Source organism: Lissotriton helveticus, chromosome 5_1 (genome assembly GCF_964261635.1).
Source record: "Lissotriton helveticus chromosome 5_1, aLisHel1.1, whole genome shotgun sequence".
Classification (NCBI taxonomy): Eukaryota; Metazoa; Chordata; class Amphibia; order Caudata; family Salamandridae; genus Lissotriton; species Lissotriton helveticus.
Genome location: NC_136065.1, coordinates 840,164,543 through 840,181,855, shown reverse-complemented (window position 1 = coordinate 840,181,855; position 17,313 = coordinate 840,164,543). Strand labels below are relative to the sequence as shown.

Genomic DNA, 17,313 nt, shown 5'->3' with positions numbered 1-17,313 from the left:
GTAGATTCCGGCACCCCCATAATGTATATGTTGTTGCGCCGACTACGTGCTTCTAAGTTTTTTTTTTTTTGTTTGTTTTTTTTTGTTTGTTTTTTTTAGTGACCTTGAGAATGCGTTCCACTCTTTCTGGACGCTTTAGTGGCTGTGCCGAACTATCCTCAATGTCAGATCCTGGCCTCTGCTACATCAAGTCGTTTGTCATGTACCTCTATTTTTGCCCCCAGCCCCTCTAGCTGTTTGCCAAGAGAGTCGAATCTGCTATCCAGCGCTATGAAGCAGACCCTCACCTCCTGCAAGAGTGAGTCAGCAGCAGTTGAGGACTCTCCTCCCAGGCCAGCATCCTGCCCACCCTCCGCCATGTCTGGGCCGGCGTCCTGTGCTTAGTATGTCATCTTTTCAAATGGCAGGACCCTTTGCTTGGGATCTTTACGGCCCATGCCGTTGCATGATGACCGGTAGGTGGCTGTGCCTGCGGCACTGCAAGCAGTGACCAAGAACTGAGTTGAGGGTATGGCTGGGTGTGCGAAGAAGGGAGCGCCAAAGGACCAGTACAGTGTCTTGGCTTGATGTGCAGCGTAACAAAAGGGGGGCTGAAGCAGCGAACTCTGAGACCAAGGATGTCACCACAGTACAACTGTAGCAGTACTAGTGCGTTTGTTAAAGTAGCGCAGCTATGTCGCAGGAAAGGATGAGTGGTTTCCAGTATGTGGCCCAGCAGAGAAGGGCCTCAAGATGGCGGCCACAGGCCAGATCTGTTGTCTGGGCCGACGCTAGGTGGAAGACTAGCGAGGTTTCAATGTTGCGTGCTCTGGTGGCGTGCAACTCAGACCGCTCCGCACAATGCACAACTCGTACTGCCACTCTTCCCCCCCCCCCTCTCCTGTTGCACAACCACGCGGCCGGATGGCTGCCTTCCAGGCTCTCCCGCAGGCCCTGTCTCCCCGCGGGGGTTTCCACAGACAGGGAAGATAGCGGGGGGGGGGGGGGGCAGTCCCCCAGCGGCCCGAGCCCAGCGCGCCCACCGCTATCTTCTTCCCGGGCAGGCTGTAGCAGTGTAGCTCCAGGATGAAAGAGGCCCAGGTCCAAGTCGAGTTGGCGTCCCACTGCTGATCGTAATGGCGCCACCCCCTCAGCAGGATACGGCCAGTCTTTGCCACAATCTGGCACTACCGCCGCTTCTCAGGAGCTCTCCACACACTCCATGTCCCCACCGCAACAGGCTGGTTCTGCATAGCTGGCCACAGTGGCACAATAGTGGGGGATAATTAGGATGTGTGCAGGCGATTCGGTGGAACTTCAGCGCCATGTTGGTTGGCGGCCTGGCCACGCCCGTGGCATTTGCACATGTTAGTCAAGATTGCACAGTTAGGCCCGTCAAAATTGCTTGCGTTAAAATTATAATTTTTTTTTTTTTTTTTTTTTTAATCTGGTTTTCAAATTTTATTAATATAAGAATAATTGAAATTGGGACTCGGAAGCCATTGCTCGTTCAGGGTTTTCCTTGTCATGGCATTTATTTACCTGCAGTTTCCATTCAAGAAATTGGTTCGAGGAACATTTAGAGTTGTTTTGTTTGTATGATAGACAGCAATGACTACTGACTTAATTAAGGGGTCTTGGAGCGGAGATGTACATTTTAGATATACACCAAAACAAAAAACCCTTTCTTGAATTCTAGACAAAGGTTTACTGCTTCATGTTTAAATACGAATATGAGACTTTTAGTCAAACCAATCAATACTTCTAGGTGTCCTGGCATAAAATCGCAAACCCTAATACTATACATGGTGTACAGTTAGTTATCCATACATATTACTGATGGGTTATTAAGTACTACGATATGAAGTGCACACAAAAGCACAACCTATTCATGTTTCAGTCATTACTGAGAATTTTCTTTCCTCTCTGACTCCCCAGTGTCTTGGCTTGTTAAATGTAGTTTACCAACTTCTTTAACTTTTTTTTTCTTATTCTCTACACCTAACGTGCTTAGTATGTAAGTTTATGCACATGTAGTAAGTCAATGAAGATTAAAGCAGTTGGTCCCTGTAGTTGTTCTACCCAAATAGTTTATGCACACAAAATAGTTCATGGGGGGACTTCAAAATGTAATTGAAGTTTTCAGTGACTTGGCATTAAACTATATTTCAAGCCTTAAATGGACAAGTTGTTTTACTAGGTTTTCATTTGTAAATTTAAACTAGAACCAAGTACATTAGTGAAGAGATTTCGAATTGTAACTTCGAGGCAAAATTGCATCTAGTATTTGTAACTTTCTGACACTTTAAAAATATGCAGCCTTACTAGTGATGCTTCTCTGCTGACATGAAATTATAAATCGTTCTCTGGAAAGTTAGTTGCAAATCAAACTGCTAGTGTTATGCTTGCTTCAGGTACACATTTTCCTGCCCGTATGAAGATTCATGTTGTCAGACTAGCTTATCAAAAGTAAATCTGTTTCAACAACCTTTTTGGGTGTGGAACATTTAGTGCTTATTCTTGCAAATGCATATTTCTGACCTCTTGCAAATCTTACTCATTTGAACTATGGAGTATCGGTTCATTCTTTGAAAAACCTGCAGTTAAAAAGCCGCGTTAAGACGTTCCAAAACTTAAACTGCAGCCACCTCACGTCTGTCCTCTTGTGGTGATCGACCTCACTTGAAACGGGCAGAACATTTAACTAGATGTCCTTACAAATTATCCAATTATGAAAGAAGGTAATTTTACCTAGTAAGCGAAATTTGAAGAATGTGCATGTGGGCCATGTAGTTTTAACTGATGTCATTTGCGATGTTGTGTTGTGGAGAAACACTCGGTGCATTACTACCCTAAGGGAGAAATGTCAGTGGTGTTTGTGTATTGATGGAAAAAAGTAAACCTGCTTGGATTATATTTTTTAATACATTTTAATTTTTTTATCAAATTCACTGGATTAAAAAAAGGGCAGCCTAGTTTAAATCAGCATTTCTATTCAATTTATTGATTCTAATTCTGAAAAAAGGAGTGTAGCTGAACAGTGAGCATAATAACTGAACAATTTATTGGGCTGGGCTTTTGTTTCTGCGCTGCCATCTCTGAGCACAAGGCGATCACTCAATTTTCACCCTCCTAGGAACTTTCACAGCATATGTGAATGTATTTTTCATTTAACTTTACAAGTATGTTCCTTGCTAATGAAATGAGTGATGGCTGTACGCAAATCCTCAGATTCTGAGCTTAGGATTCACATTTACATTTGTCAACTGATTCACAAAGCCAATCATCCATATATTTGTATCAGCCTGCTTAACATATCTTTAGTTGCTGAACAAGCTTGTACTAAACCATAAAGGGGAGCAAGCAGAACCAAACTTGCATTGGAGCTAGAGTTTGGTGTAATTTTTTTCCAGCAAGTTGGCACTTGTTGTGAGCAAAAGTTCCTATGGGATTTTGAAAGGAAAATGCATCTTTGGGCACCTGGTCTGTCCTTGAAGATTACATGCAAAACTTCAGTAGATCGTTCAGACACATACTTGATGTGGTAAAACCTTGCAGGTATGTTAAACGGCAATAAATGTATTGGTGGAGACTAAGTAGGTTTAATGCTTTTTCTTATGGAATAACCAAACGCATTAGGGCGTCGCAAACACACATGCTGTAAGGCCTTTTTCGTGTTTTAGGAGAGTTTTGGAATTGTAACTTAGGGTTTTTTGTGGTGTCTGTATGTATTCCATCGGAATTTACAAGCATTTTCAGTACTGCTTGAGGCTGAATTATCACTTGTTAGATCTGCATCCTAACTTCAGTTTCTTTCCTTTGAGTTTTAAGCATGTAAATACTGAACCTGAATGGCGATCTTTGTTTTGCAGGTATTCGATACAGCACAGAAGTTAGTGTTGATGAAGTTAAAGCATTGGCATCTTTAATGACTTACAAATGTGCTGTAGTAGGTACGTTTCCTTTTTTTTTTATTTCCAAAAATCAATGCTTGATGACCCATCTTTACTTTTCTGAAAATCTAAATTTTGTGTTGGCATCTAGGAAATTCAGTTATGGTTTTAATCTGTCTCCATCCTAATTATGTGTAAGGCTCCCTGATTTTTACAGATAAATACAGACCGAAAACCATTTATTTTCTCGTCGGTATTTATTTTTAAATGTGGATAAAAAATGGAAATTGGGAGCTTTTATGTGATACTAAATACACCTTCCAGGCCACTAACTGTGTGGATTGATAGGTAAGGGGATTAAAACAATTTTTCTTAGTAAACGGGCTTAAAAGGCAGTAGATATGCACAAGCCTGAAACTGAAATGTGCATCTACTTTCTGGACATAAGTAAAACCAAACTTACCTGTTCACCCACAAGTTCTAGACATCTCATGGAGTGGTCTAGAGAAGAAACTAGAGGTTTGTTGGCTACTGATGCTTTTTCCCTCTTTTCTTTGGACCCAGTTATATTTCCTGGTTTACAATTGTATTTATAGGAGTCTTACTTCTTGCTGCTCTTAGAAGTATAAGAGGGATATAAAGAGATGAACAAACTTATTAGACCCGCTAGAGTTTTTCTGAATGGTGTGAGCAGGGCTGCTTCTCAGAATATGGTTCAGAAAAGTAACATGTTCCTTCACTTTCAGATGTGCCTTTTGGTGGAGCAAAAGCTGGCGTTAAGATCAATACTAGGAACTATTCAGTAAGTATTAATGGTTACTTGCATAGGAATGTTCCAGCTAATACGCTGTATGTGTTTTCAGGATACTGATTATCTGCATATTTGTGTGTGTAATTTGATCTCTGTGCATTGCAATGGTAATGTTTATTGTGAAATTAGTGTTTCTAGTTTATACTGTTAATTCCTAGCAAAGCAGTCTGTGGGGCAATGCAGCATGTTACATAAAATGTCCTGGCACATGTAATGTAATCTAGAGCCCTCTGCATAAGTTGGACAGTGCACACGCGACAGAACTACAACTATCTCGGTACTTTAAAATTGGAATTCAGATGACTGTCCTTTCTTTACTTTTTACAAGTTGTGGCTATATCCAAGGTCATTGTTTCCCTGCCGCCCGTTTCTGTGAGAGGCTGTTGGGTATCTAGCACACCTTCTTCATGCTCTTGCCGTAGGGACCCCAGTGATGTGTAGGTTATTGATTAGTAATATATATATGCAAAGTAAAGGGAAATCACCTTTGCAGGTGTTGATTGGCAGTTAAAAAGGGATGCTTGATGTTTTCCTGACCATCTGCCCGCGCTTCCACCTCCTCCTTCCCATATTACTGAAAACTCAAGAAGTGGACTCCAGAATGGAGAGTTTGCTTAAGTTGGTAAAAGGAATTCTTGCTTAAAATATATATCCCATTTGACTCTTGGACCATCAAAAGTGCTTTGTAACCCATTAAGAGTCAGTGCAGGACATCCAGCAGAGTAACACATAGTATGTCCCTGCAGCTTGTGAAAGGCATGCAGTTGCAACCTGAGAATTCTGAAGCCTAATTGTTTAAAATTTGAAGAAATACAAGTAAAATTACTTGCTGCTGTCTAGCCCAAGGCCTAATAAAGTGTCATTTGAGTCTTTTTAGAGTTTGGGTTTCCTAGAGTTTTATAAAGGCAGAATCTGACAAGAATACTTCACGGTGAAAGAAACCAGACCATATCATTAAATGGATATGTTTTGAAAGAACAGGAAAAGGGAACCTTATTGATGCTTTGGGATGATGTGGTCACATTAGCCACAATCTGTTTTTGTACTTTTTTTTACAACTTGAGGCTTTTGCATTTTGTTTCACAATTTCACATATGCCCAAAATTAAAGTAAACCAGTCGCTGACCATCTAACCCTGAAGTGCACTGTGGAAGTTTGTTTGCAGCTGTGGCATTCTTGTCTCAATCATGGTGCTAGCAACATTAATCAGTAGGAGCAGTTACGACCGGCCAAGAGTGAAGGAACGACATGGAACAAGCTAGTAAAAAGGCATTCATCCGGAGGGATGCTACTGTCAATCCAAAGAAATTCTGATTTTAAGGTCTCAACAAGAACATTAATAGTTTGGCCAATGCAGCTCTTCTAACATTCTGCTTTTCCATCATACGTTTTTCTACTGCTTGAAGGGAGAAGCAGATCACAAAAGAGAAATGCTCTTTTGTGGCTTCTGTAAAAGCCGGGATATGCAGATGGCAATGTTTGTGCTTTCACTTCAGCCCTCAACCATCGATGTGAGTTTCCGTAGCAGTGCCCTTCCTCTTGCATGTGCAATGCTTACTTGCAGCCCTAGCATGATCTTTTCCACCAGCGCATTGTTTCACTAGCCCCAAGATTTTGTTTGGGACAAATGAGTCCCTTGATCTGTTTAACTTTTTTTTTTTTTCCATTCCTGACCACGATGATGTCATGAATGTCCTAGCTGAAAGACTTCTAGATGCAGATTCCTTACTCTAGAATATTCCCCAGGTGTTAGAAATGGGGGTCTCTAGTTGGTAGAGGTGGGTACCTTTTGTCCAAACGGGGACCTCTTGCTTCTAGTCAGGGTAAGTGGGATACACACTTTAGATAACCCTTGCTCACCCCCTGGGTAGCTTGACACGAGCATTCAGGCTTATCCCAAAGGCAATGTGTAAGGTATTTGTACTCGAACCACACAGTAATACAGTGAACACCACAAAGGGACACCACACCAGTTTATGAAAAAATAAAGTATCTTTATCTAAACGACAAAAATCAAACATACAAGTAATCCGATATTCCTTTAGAACAGTTATTGCAAAAATGACGCGTGTAGAAAATAAATTGTTCCACCTGGGGCTATTACGAAGGCGTGACAGCAATAAATCCAAAGTGCGGCGCTTACCGCGAGGAGCGCGGCGTCTGGCACGGAGTCAAACCTGACACCCAAAACAACAGTACCTTGGAAACTTAAGTCTATGACTATGCACGACGTTGGAGGTGAGGCATTGGTGTTGAGTTCTGCTCCCTGGCTGTAACGGGGAGGCGAGGCATCGTGTAGAATCCAGGACAGGGGAAGGCTGTTGTCAGCGGTGACGCGTCTGTTCTAGTGACGTTGCGAGGTCCCGGAGTCCCCCTCGGCGGCTATCAGCGCCGTGTAACAGGGTGCAGGCGCTGGCAATGACTAAGGAATGGCATTGAGATATGCAGATAATTGCTGGCATCAAAGAGCGTCCAACTTGAGTGCAGGCCGGGCGGTGCGTTGTGCACTTCTGTACCGAGGCCCCTTTCCTGGTCGCAGCGCAACAGCAGCAATCGTGGACTGTTGTTGGAGTTAGGTTTTCTTATTTCTCTTAGGTTTCTTCCAGCTCCCAACTGCAGGAACAACCTCCAGAGTCCTAAAACTGGAATAGGCAGCTCCTGGCAGGCCAGGACTCACAGTAATGAGTTCAGGGTAGCTGAGAGTGAAGTCTTTGTGTTCACCACAAAGTTCCAGTCTTTGTCCTTTCCTTGGCAGAAACAGCAACTGCAGGCCAACCCCACACAGCAAAGGGGCAGTACTCCTTCTCACACCTCTTCAGCTCTTATCCTTGGCAAAAGTTCCTCTTGAGTCCAGAAGTGATCCAAAGTTCTGGGGTTTAAGGTCTACTACTTGTTGGAAAGTGGGTTATAAGGAAAGGGGCAAATTTAGTTCTGTCACTGGCAATAAGGCCACTAACACATGATAGGACCCAGCAAAGGTCTTTGACAGTTATTCCTATGCTCAACCCTTGTTAACGTGGCCGCGAGCAGACCGGCTTAACTTCAAAGACCGGTATGTAAAGCATTTAAAAACACAATTTCAGTAAATAAGACTCAACATAAAATAAAAATCCCACACCAATTTATAGAAATAGGTAATATTTTTATCTTTTTAATGACACCAAAAATGAGAAAAATCCACTGTCTGGAACCAGAGATGAATTTTTAAAGATTAGTCACTTTTTAGTGCTTATAAACCAATAGTGCCCCTTTTAGTCATTTTGTTTTCTGTCAGGGACCCACCTTTATAAATTGTTCTGAAACATTTTCTCACCACTGTGGTGGGCCGCCTTCTTCAGCATGCAGGGTCCAGTTAGAACACCTTCCTGGAGTTCTGCTTGCGGGTCCCAAAGTATCCAACACACAATCCAAGGTTCTGGAATCTCCAAGAGGGTCCTTGGAAGTGTGAAACTTCAATTCCGCAATCCACTTGAACAAAACCCTTACAAATCCACTGTTACTCCGGGCTTTGAATTCTTTGTGTGGCTGTCCTGGTGAGCTCTGTTAACCAGTAGCTTGCAGGGAGTTCAACTCTTGTCCATTGGCAGCAAGGTAATCCACAGGGCTGCAGTTTCACTTGGTGCAGTCTTCAGGGGTCAGGCCTTGGAGTTCCTTGCACAGCAAAATCTTTTCAGCAGGGCCCTTCTTGCTTCAGTAAGTTTTAAGCAGCAGCTCTGGAGGGCTCTGCCCCTCTCAGATACTTATTCAAAATTCTCTGGGTCAAGCACCAGGTCACTTCTGACCAATGAGAGCAGCGCAACTCCTCATAGTTATGACCACATCCTGTAGAGTGTGGCATTAGTTTGTCCCAGAGTGCATCAGTCTCTCAAATCCATAATGGCTGATTTTCCAGCAATGAGGTAAGAGCTGGCTAAACGCACCCCCTGGGATAGCTTTTTTACATGGACTCTTCCCCCTACCATCTGCACATACCTTCCTTAAGCCCAGCCCTGACTCTGGGTCAAGAGTTTCAGAGTGAAACTGAAACCCAGGCCGTCCCTCTGCCCTTGAAGAGGATGGTTTACGACTCCACCCCCTGGCCTGGCATTCCTATAGACCAGCACACTGCCCTCCCAGCAGAGTGATTAACCCTAGGGGTTCTTCATCCCCTCTTCAAAGCAGCCTGGCTAATCCACTTAACTCTGACCAATCCGGGCAGACCACTGGAAGGCTGAATTTGGACTTACTAACATAACAGTCTTATAACTTCTTGTATGTACACTTTAGGAGAAATTTAACAATATCATATTGTTGGATTTACTACTACCATTCTGGGAAGTCTTTGAATGGTCCGGCTAGTCCTCCTATCAATATTTTAGTCAATAACTTCCTACCATGTTAACCTATGGGCCATGGGATTTGCAATGGGGAAAATGACTTGGGCCACTTTTCCAGCACCAGGCCTTATAAAACCATATTTTATAAGTATCTCCCTAATTTCTACAGGACCCCCACCCCTGTGCAGCTAGGGGAGACTTCAGGGGTTCTGAATCTGCAGAAATATTGCTGATCTTCCATACCCACTTCTAGCATCAATGTCTAATTTGAGCAGCTCTTTAAGGCAATGTGCGGAGTGAAATGTAAAATGGCACTTTACCCAGGCATATAAGGGCGTACCTTATAGATAACTGACCCCCCCCCCCCCCCCCCCCCCACCCCTAGGTATCCCAGGGGTGACCCTGAGGGTGCCTAATATGCAAAAACATGGTAGGGATTTCATTTTTAAAGGTCCCTACCCACAAAGTCGAGTTTGGGCACAAGTTAAGGTTTAACAGCTGTCCTAGCAACCAGTGCTGCTTTTAAACGGACCTCAGGCTTCAGCACTGCACACCTGCTGGTGCAGAAAATCAGCTGGCCTCTAAACTGCTTTGCCCCAGGATACTGGAGACTTCTAGGTAGTTTCAATCCCCTGCCGTACGACATACTAGGGGCTTATGGGGTAGGTCATGCTAATTACAGGGGTACCCCACCATACCATAGTGTACCCTAGTGTATGTTGGGTGTCTTAACTGTGTTCCTTTTAGCTTGGCACTGGCCCAGGGCCTGGTTAAACAGAGCCCAGGGTCAGTCAGTCACCACCAGTTCCCGTCAGCAAAAAGTTGGGGGGTGCCCAGGGCACAGGATGACTTTGCAACACTACTTATACCCTATTTTGTCTTATTTTCTTTGTGCAAGGGTCTCTGAGCCCAGACCTAACCAGTTCTGTCCGCGCATTACGCAAGGGAGACTGGCCCTATTCAGGTGCAAGGAAATCTCCTCCCACTGCTCTAAATGCAGCCAAACCCCATTCATCTCTGCTCTGAGTCATCCAGGAAGGACCAGGCGTACCTCAAGTTCCACCCTCTCTGAGGCTGTCTACAGTGAATGCACTTCCTCAGTCACTCCAAAACCAGACAGGCAATCCACAAACAGGCAGAGGCACAAAACATCGTTTAAACAAGAAAATGCTTACTTTCTAAAAGCTCCGTCCATCATCCCCTTTTGTATCGCTACTTTCTAAAAGTGGCATTTCCAAACCCACAATTTAAAAACCTCTTTAAACATCTTTACTAAATTCTGAGTTCAGAGAGCCTAATCTTTATTTCTCCATCTTGGCCCAATGGGAAGTTGTACTCGTAAGATGCACAAAGTATCTCCCATTCTATCGTATGGGGGCAGATAGTGCCAATTTCGTTTTCACTATTCAAAGGCTATTTCACTATCTGGACATGTCACACACCAGTACATGTCCTACCTTTCACATACAATGCACCCTGCCCATGGGGGTACCTTGCATGTAAGAAAAGGGAAGGTTAGGGCCTGGCAAGTGGTTGCACTTGCCAGCTTGACATGGCAGGTTAAAACAGCACACAGACACTGTAGTGGCAGGTCTGAGAGCCCTTTTCAGGGCTACTCAGTTCAACTTTATTTCGGCTAATATAGCCATAAAAGCAGGAGTACAGAGTCAACAAGAGAACATTTGACATAAAAACATTTACAGACCGTTATTTGCAGTGCCCTCATCAACAATTAATCACATACACAGGTGGCAGTTGGTAAAAATGGGACTAAGTAACGATTAATTCAAAACGGGTTAATTCACAATTCTGCGTTAAAAATCTAATAATTTAAATAAAAGTTTTCTCCATGATTAAAAAGCCAGACTAAAAACCAAAGTTTAAAACCACTAGAACCACACTTCTTGCAAAGGATGAACTCAGTGCATTCTGCATTGGCTGATACTGGATGGAGAGGGCTAAATGCGCCAATGTTACATTACAGCTTGTATCCAAGCAGTTTCCTGATGAGATGCACATTAAACAGAAACCTACTTATGCAAAAGACAACCAGTTGTGAGGTATTAGACTTAATGATGCGCTCTGCCTCTTTGTATGATCTGACACCCATGTTTTTACAAAGGGGTCTAATCCAGCGGTGCCTAGGTGATTTATATGCTGGACAAAAAAGCAGTAAATGGACATCATCTTCCTTTGCCGTTAATGAGCAGAGGGAACAGAGGCCATTATCATTTTTACCTCCCCAATTACATGTTTTAGCATTTATCTGTAATACCCCATATCTAAATTGCAAATATAAGGTTTTTGCTATTGGTGGTCCTATTTCATCCATAAATGGTTCGAATGCAGCATTATCTTTTATAATCATAAATTCCTGGGTCAATATGCCAATAGATGAACTATGGAATAGCTAGTCATTGACGTTGGACCAGTAAGTTGACTTTAAAAGCTTTTTACACACAAGTGTCATATTCTGGGGTTCGTCCCAAAAATGGGACAGCCCTAACCTGGTACACCAAAGGGAAACATGTTTTAGCCAGGCGATTTTCTTGTATTCATCAATCTGAATAATTTCTATCAGACCACTTTTATAGTTACACAACTCCGGGGTTGTCCACAATCTTATCCAATACAGCAATGGTCTAAGAGCTGCTTGATAATCCGTCCTTTTAAGATCCAAATCCAAAAGCATTGGAACTAAGGGAGTTCTAGTTGGTAGTTTAAGTAATCTACGCAAAAAATGGTTCTCTTCCTTTTCAAAATTGCGTTTACAATGATGTCCCCAAACCTCGGCACCGTAAAGTGCCGCTGATTGGGCCTTTGCTTTAAATACTTCAAGTGCCGGTGTAATGGCTTTAGAATAACTAGCTCCGTGCACTTTTAGGATGGGCATCGAATTCTGCTTAAAAGATAACTTACTCTTTGCTAGATGTCCCTTCCATGAGAGATTACTATCCAACATAATGCCTAAGTAATTAAAACTCCCCACATACTCCAATTTTTGGTTATTTAGAGCCAAATTCTTTCTAAAGGACTTTTGCGGGTTTATGGACCTATATTTTGTTTTAGATGAGTTTATTTCTAACCCCTTCTTTACACAGTAACCATAAAATGAATTCACCAAGTTTTGGAGACCCCTCAGAGTCTGTGAGATGAGGATTGTATCATCGGCAAAAAGTAATGCCGTAATCACCTCATCTCCTAGCTTCGGGGAGTCATGATCACAGTCCCTTAGGAAAACAGGTGTCTCATTAACATATAGTGAGAAGAGCGTGGGCGCCAGCACACAGCCTTGACGCACGCCACGACTCACCGGAATGGGCTTTGAAAGTTCACCTCCCTTCCCCCATCTAACTTTGGCATAATTCCCTGTGTGTAATCTAATAAGTTCTTTAAGTAGCTCACTGGGGACCCCCAAATGTGATCCACAGAAGATTCCGTGGAACGAGATCGAAGGCAGCCCTCAAGTCTATAAATGCCACGTACAAACTGCCCTTTCTTATATTAATATACTTCCAGCAGATGCACGTGAACCTTTACACTTGGTCCACTGTACTAGTTTTTGGTCTAAACCCTGCTTGGAATTTAGACAATATCTGCGTCCCCTCCATCCATTCTGTGAGTCTATTTAAAATGTGCCTGGCAAAAACCTTCTGTAAAAGGTCAATTAAACTAATTGGGCGATAATTGCCCGGATCATAACGATCCCCTTTTTTGAAAATCGTTACAATTTCTGCCCCTTTCCAAGTGTCGGGGATTGGTGTTCCAGCCACTATAGAATTACATAGAAAATTTATGTATGGCCCCCATACTTCTACGTCGTGTTTAAGTAAATCTCCAGGAATCTTGTCCGGTCCTCGGGCTTTGCCCACTATAATGGCTTGTAGTGACTGGATAGTTTCCTCTATACTAAAACATAGTGGTGTGATACTCAATTCTAGATTACTCTCTTTATTATTTAAGGGCGACCCCTGCTCATCATAAAAATAGAGTTTGGTAAAGTGGTCACACCATGTTTGTTCGTCTAGATAAAGATACTTGGCTGATCTACCCTTTCTGTTGCCCTTGGCTATTAAACTCCAAAAAGTACCCTGATCTCTCAATTTGGCTGCTGTTAGTAAGTCATCCCATAGTGCATCATCCCATGCTTTTTTCGCCTGGGTCAAGATTTTATTATATACGGGTCTACTTTCTTTTATAGGATGGGAGTTTTTAGATTTGACAGTCTGGATCAGATGGTGCTTCGCTAAACGGCATTCTTTATTATACCAAGGGTTAGCCAACTGTAGATGGCCTTCGCTTGGGTTCTTGTCCCTTTTGCAATTTTTGCTCAAAGGGAATTAAAGCGTCAACCAATTTATAATGTAGATCTAAAACACCCTGGCTGCCTATTAGGGGCTGCTTACAAGACCCAATAGTGTCGGAAAAGGTATTAAATATTTAACATTGTCTCATCCTTAGCTAGGATATAAGGCCATCTCAGTGCACGTCTATTGTTGGATATCTGCAATTCTCCAAGTGAACTATTTGTTGTAACCTCTTTGTCCTGTTTAGCTATAAACCGTTGGAGGATGTAGCCATAATTGGAGTGGAAGATGGTCACTCTCTGTCCTAACATCTATTTTGAGATTAATGAGTAAATACCATAGACTCAAGGAGACCAATATAAAGTCTATATGTGACTTACAGTTGCCTTTATGAAATGTCGGGGCTGCTGGTCTATCGGACTGCAAGCGGCCATTACATGCCCTAAGATCATGACCTATTGTCAACTGCAAAATTTGGGTTGCAGCTACGGTACATTTAACAGACCCAGTAGAATCCAAATTTGGGATGTCATTAGCCATATCTTGTTCTTCAAGTAAGTTGTCAAAGCCCAACACAGGTTCATATTTGCAATTAAAATCCCCTCCTACTACTACTACTTGCGCATTTGGACCTAGAGAATCTAAGAGGGAATCTAGATGTTCTATAACCTTAGATTCTTTATTTACTGGGTTCGGCCTATTGTATGTTTATTACATTTAGAATTTCTTTTTCCCTTGTCACCACCTTTAACCCCAGTAGATCAGGGGAATGGGTTATCAATGAGGTTATTTCTAAATGTATTCTAACACAGATCACCAGACCCCCTGACGCTCTCCCTCTTGCTGAGGGGATTGCGTCGCAATAGAAGGTTTTATACCCAAGTCTGTGGGGGATTTCTAGAGCCCAGGTCTCTTGGAGGAGGATAATATCGTAGTCCTCAATGTAGGTACACCAAACTAGATCACGAAGATTCCTAGCTAGCCCTGCTATATTCCATGATATTAGTCTTGCAGGTAATTTATCTTTGAAACCGGATAGGGGTACGTTCAACAGTTCCTCTTGTGTGGAATTATCATCCAGTGGAACAGATGTGATATTTAGTACTTCCAGTGAGGTGTTTCTGGAAATTGGTCTCTCAGACAGTCCTATTGATCGACATGTACTGGCCTCTCCTAAGGTACCAATATTATCACTATCACAATTAAAAAAACTTTTCCCTCGCTAATGCCATTGGAATACAGCTTAATGCAGGCTTGTCATCATGATTCAATAAGGGCGCTACTATCTGTGGGATCTCGAACTCTTAAGTTAATCGTATTTGGTTTACCTACTTGTGTAATTAAAGGTGGTCCCAACCCAGGGCTCTCGGTCGATGCAAGTCAATCATTCTGATCCAACGGACTCAGTGCCTGATACCGGTTGTGATCTCAAAGACTGGAGTTTTATCAAAGTTAAAAGGCCTAGATGATGTGTTATATTGAGGGACCTTAGCTAGATGGCTTTAAAAGTATCCCAAAGGGTGCACACCCACACTATTCTCACTCTGCTTCAAAGATGCTGCTCTAAGAAGCACAGTCGCAACATGCTGGGGGTGCCTAAAATTAATGATGACACAATCACCCCTACAAGTTTTCCTGGCATTTCCGATCCACGGAACCCGTCTAGTTGTCAATATCTGGTCCGAGTAGTTTATCGGAAATCCACAGTTCTTATTCAGCCAGGAGACAGTTTTATGTTTAAGTGAATCGTGAGGTTCCTGGCGGGAAATGGACTCTACAGGGTCTAGAGGTTAGGACATTGTGAACCATATGTGGTCGTACTCTCCAATCTGGTGGGAGGTTAATTGGGCGGATTTTCCGTACTGGGATCGGTAGGCCCCCCCTATAGTTGCTGGAGCCGTTTTAGTCTGTGTACACTGGCCATCCGATTGGCTCATCTCCCTATGTTCGGCCGCACTTACCCTTCCCACCAGTGTCTTATGTGCAACATTAGCTGGTTGAACCTCCCTTACCCTCAGTTTTGGGCTGTCAACGTTAAATAGCTGGTTTAAAAGGCCACCTAATCTAGACACTTCAGCTGTCAAGGCATCTATTTTTGCCACTAGAGGCGTGAGAGTAGATTCTAATTTAGCCTCAAACATCTTAGCAATATGGTCCAAAAGACCAGAGTCCGTATTAATGCCACTATTAGTAATCCTAGTCATAGTCTCTTTGTGGCCAACAGTACTCTTCGGCACTATGTCGGGCATTTTCTTATGATGTGTTCCTCATGTGGGTGGCACAATCTGTGCTGCAGGCCCACTTGTGACATTTGATTTACAGGCCCTGGCTCACTCAATGCACTTTACTGGGGACTTGGCAATAAATCAAATATGCCAATCAAGGAGAACCAGTTGTAATAGCAATTTACACCTGGAGCACTTGCATTTTGCGTTAGCAGTGGCTAAGTGCCCAAATCATCTAAGCCAGCAAAAACTAAATCCAGCACAGAATCAAAAATGCAAGAGGTAGAGGCAAAAAGTCAAGGGGAAACCATGTCAAAGATGCAAAGTCTAACACCAGATGTCTTACTTGATCCGGAAACTTTCATCAGCAGTACCGCGGTGCTATGGTAGGTGACGTTACTCTGCTTCGCTTGGTGGCGTTTGTGTCATCCACGCCGGAAGTGAGATTTGCGGTGTGTGTATATATAGACTCCACTCTAGCGTGCTGATGTCCATTCTTTTCTTTCCGCAGTAGTCCGCGCAAATCTGTAAAAAAGCTACCCCCAGTCACTTTTTGACGGACCTTTTTTTTGACTGGCAAATGTCTGTGACTGATCCACACCTTATCTGGCTCTGGTGCCGCGAGCGCAACCATGAGGCCGAGACCTGTGTCGATTGTTTCGCCATGCACCCCAAGGCCTTAAGGAAGCTGTCCCTCCAGCTCCTTTCTGCTCGACGTGTGATCCTGCAGGAGTCTTGATTGGGTAAAGAGAGGTTAAGGGATCGGTTGCGGAGGCATCAATCCTCAGAGTTGTAGTAGGGTGTGCGTTTGGGTAAGTCTCACAAAAGGAAGAAAAACAACGCCGAAATGGACTTTGACTTTGCCTCGTCGGTTGAAGCCATCCAATGAGAGAATGTTAGAATTCGATGCCCGGATCAGCGGTTGAGCCTGGGCAGTCTCCGCACCTCCCTGAGTTTCCAGGAGCAACCCCCGCCTCACTCAGTGGATTTTATGAGCCCAAGAACCTGCAGGCTGGGGAGGGGCTCGACCGGTCTTGGAAGGTGCCCCTACTTGTCGTCAGCAGCTCCACTCCGCCCCCCGTTCGCCAGTCCGGCCCCATGAAGCTTCAATGTATCCAGACCAGTGCTGGTCAAGCCACCTCTACCTTCCCTGGCACCGGCTCAATCGCTGAAGTCACCCAGCGCCCACTGATGGCGCAATCCTCATACACCTCCCTCGTCTCAGATGCAGAGCTGTGTGGGAGTTGTCCAACGTAGACTTTGGCACTGACTCTGGATCGATCACCTGGGTAAGAGGCTGTCCCCTATTCCTTAGGGCTAGACTTTGGAATGATTGGGAGGACCTGAACCTGATGAATACCAGCCTGAGCTGTCATTGGGGACACCTGGTGTGAGGATCCCAGTGGACTGGATACCTCCCCAGGTACTCGCTTGGTTTTTCCTCCTACCGTGGCTATAGAGGGAAGAGCCTCATCACTGTGGTGGTGAGGAGGGCGGCTGATGTCTTGGACCATCAGCTAACCACTGTGGCTGTCAAGACTAATGTCTTGACTGACGTGCTTCAGCCAGGAGTTACCACTTCTTAACCACTGCTCCTGTTTAACCAAGCCCTCACGGACGTCCTACTTGGAGGCCTTGTCCAAGCCCTGCACAGGAGCTCTTGAGAATAGGTAGAGTGTCTGCTGCCATTGCCCCACCCCAGGGGACTCCAGTTTCCTCACATCACATCACACCCCAGTAAGCTTGGTGGTCCAAGCAGCCACTTCTAAATTAAGTCCTGGT

The 17,313-nt window shown here is 43.8% G+C and overlaps 1 protein-coding gene across 1 annotated transcript in view; it reads left to right on the top strand.

Moving 5' to 3' along the window:
- The window catches only part of GLUD1 (glutamate dehydrogenase 1), a 202,317-nt gene that overhangs the window by 27,612 nt on the left and 157,392 nt on the right, over positions 1 to 17,313 (top strand). The window contains exons 2-3 of the mRNA XM_078643307.1: positions 3,852 to 3,932; positions 4,619 to 4,674. Coding sequence (XP_078499433.1) covers positions 3,852 to 3,932; positions 4,619 to 4,674 — 137 coding nt within the window. The remainder of the gene's footprint in view (positions 1 to 3,851; positions 3,933 to 4,618; positions 4,675 to 17,313) is intronic.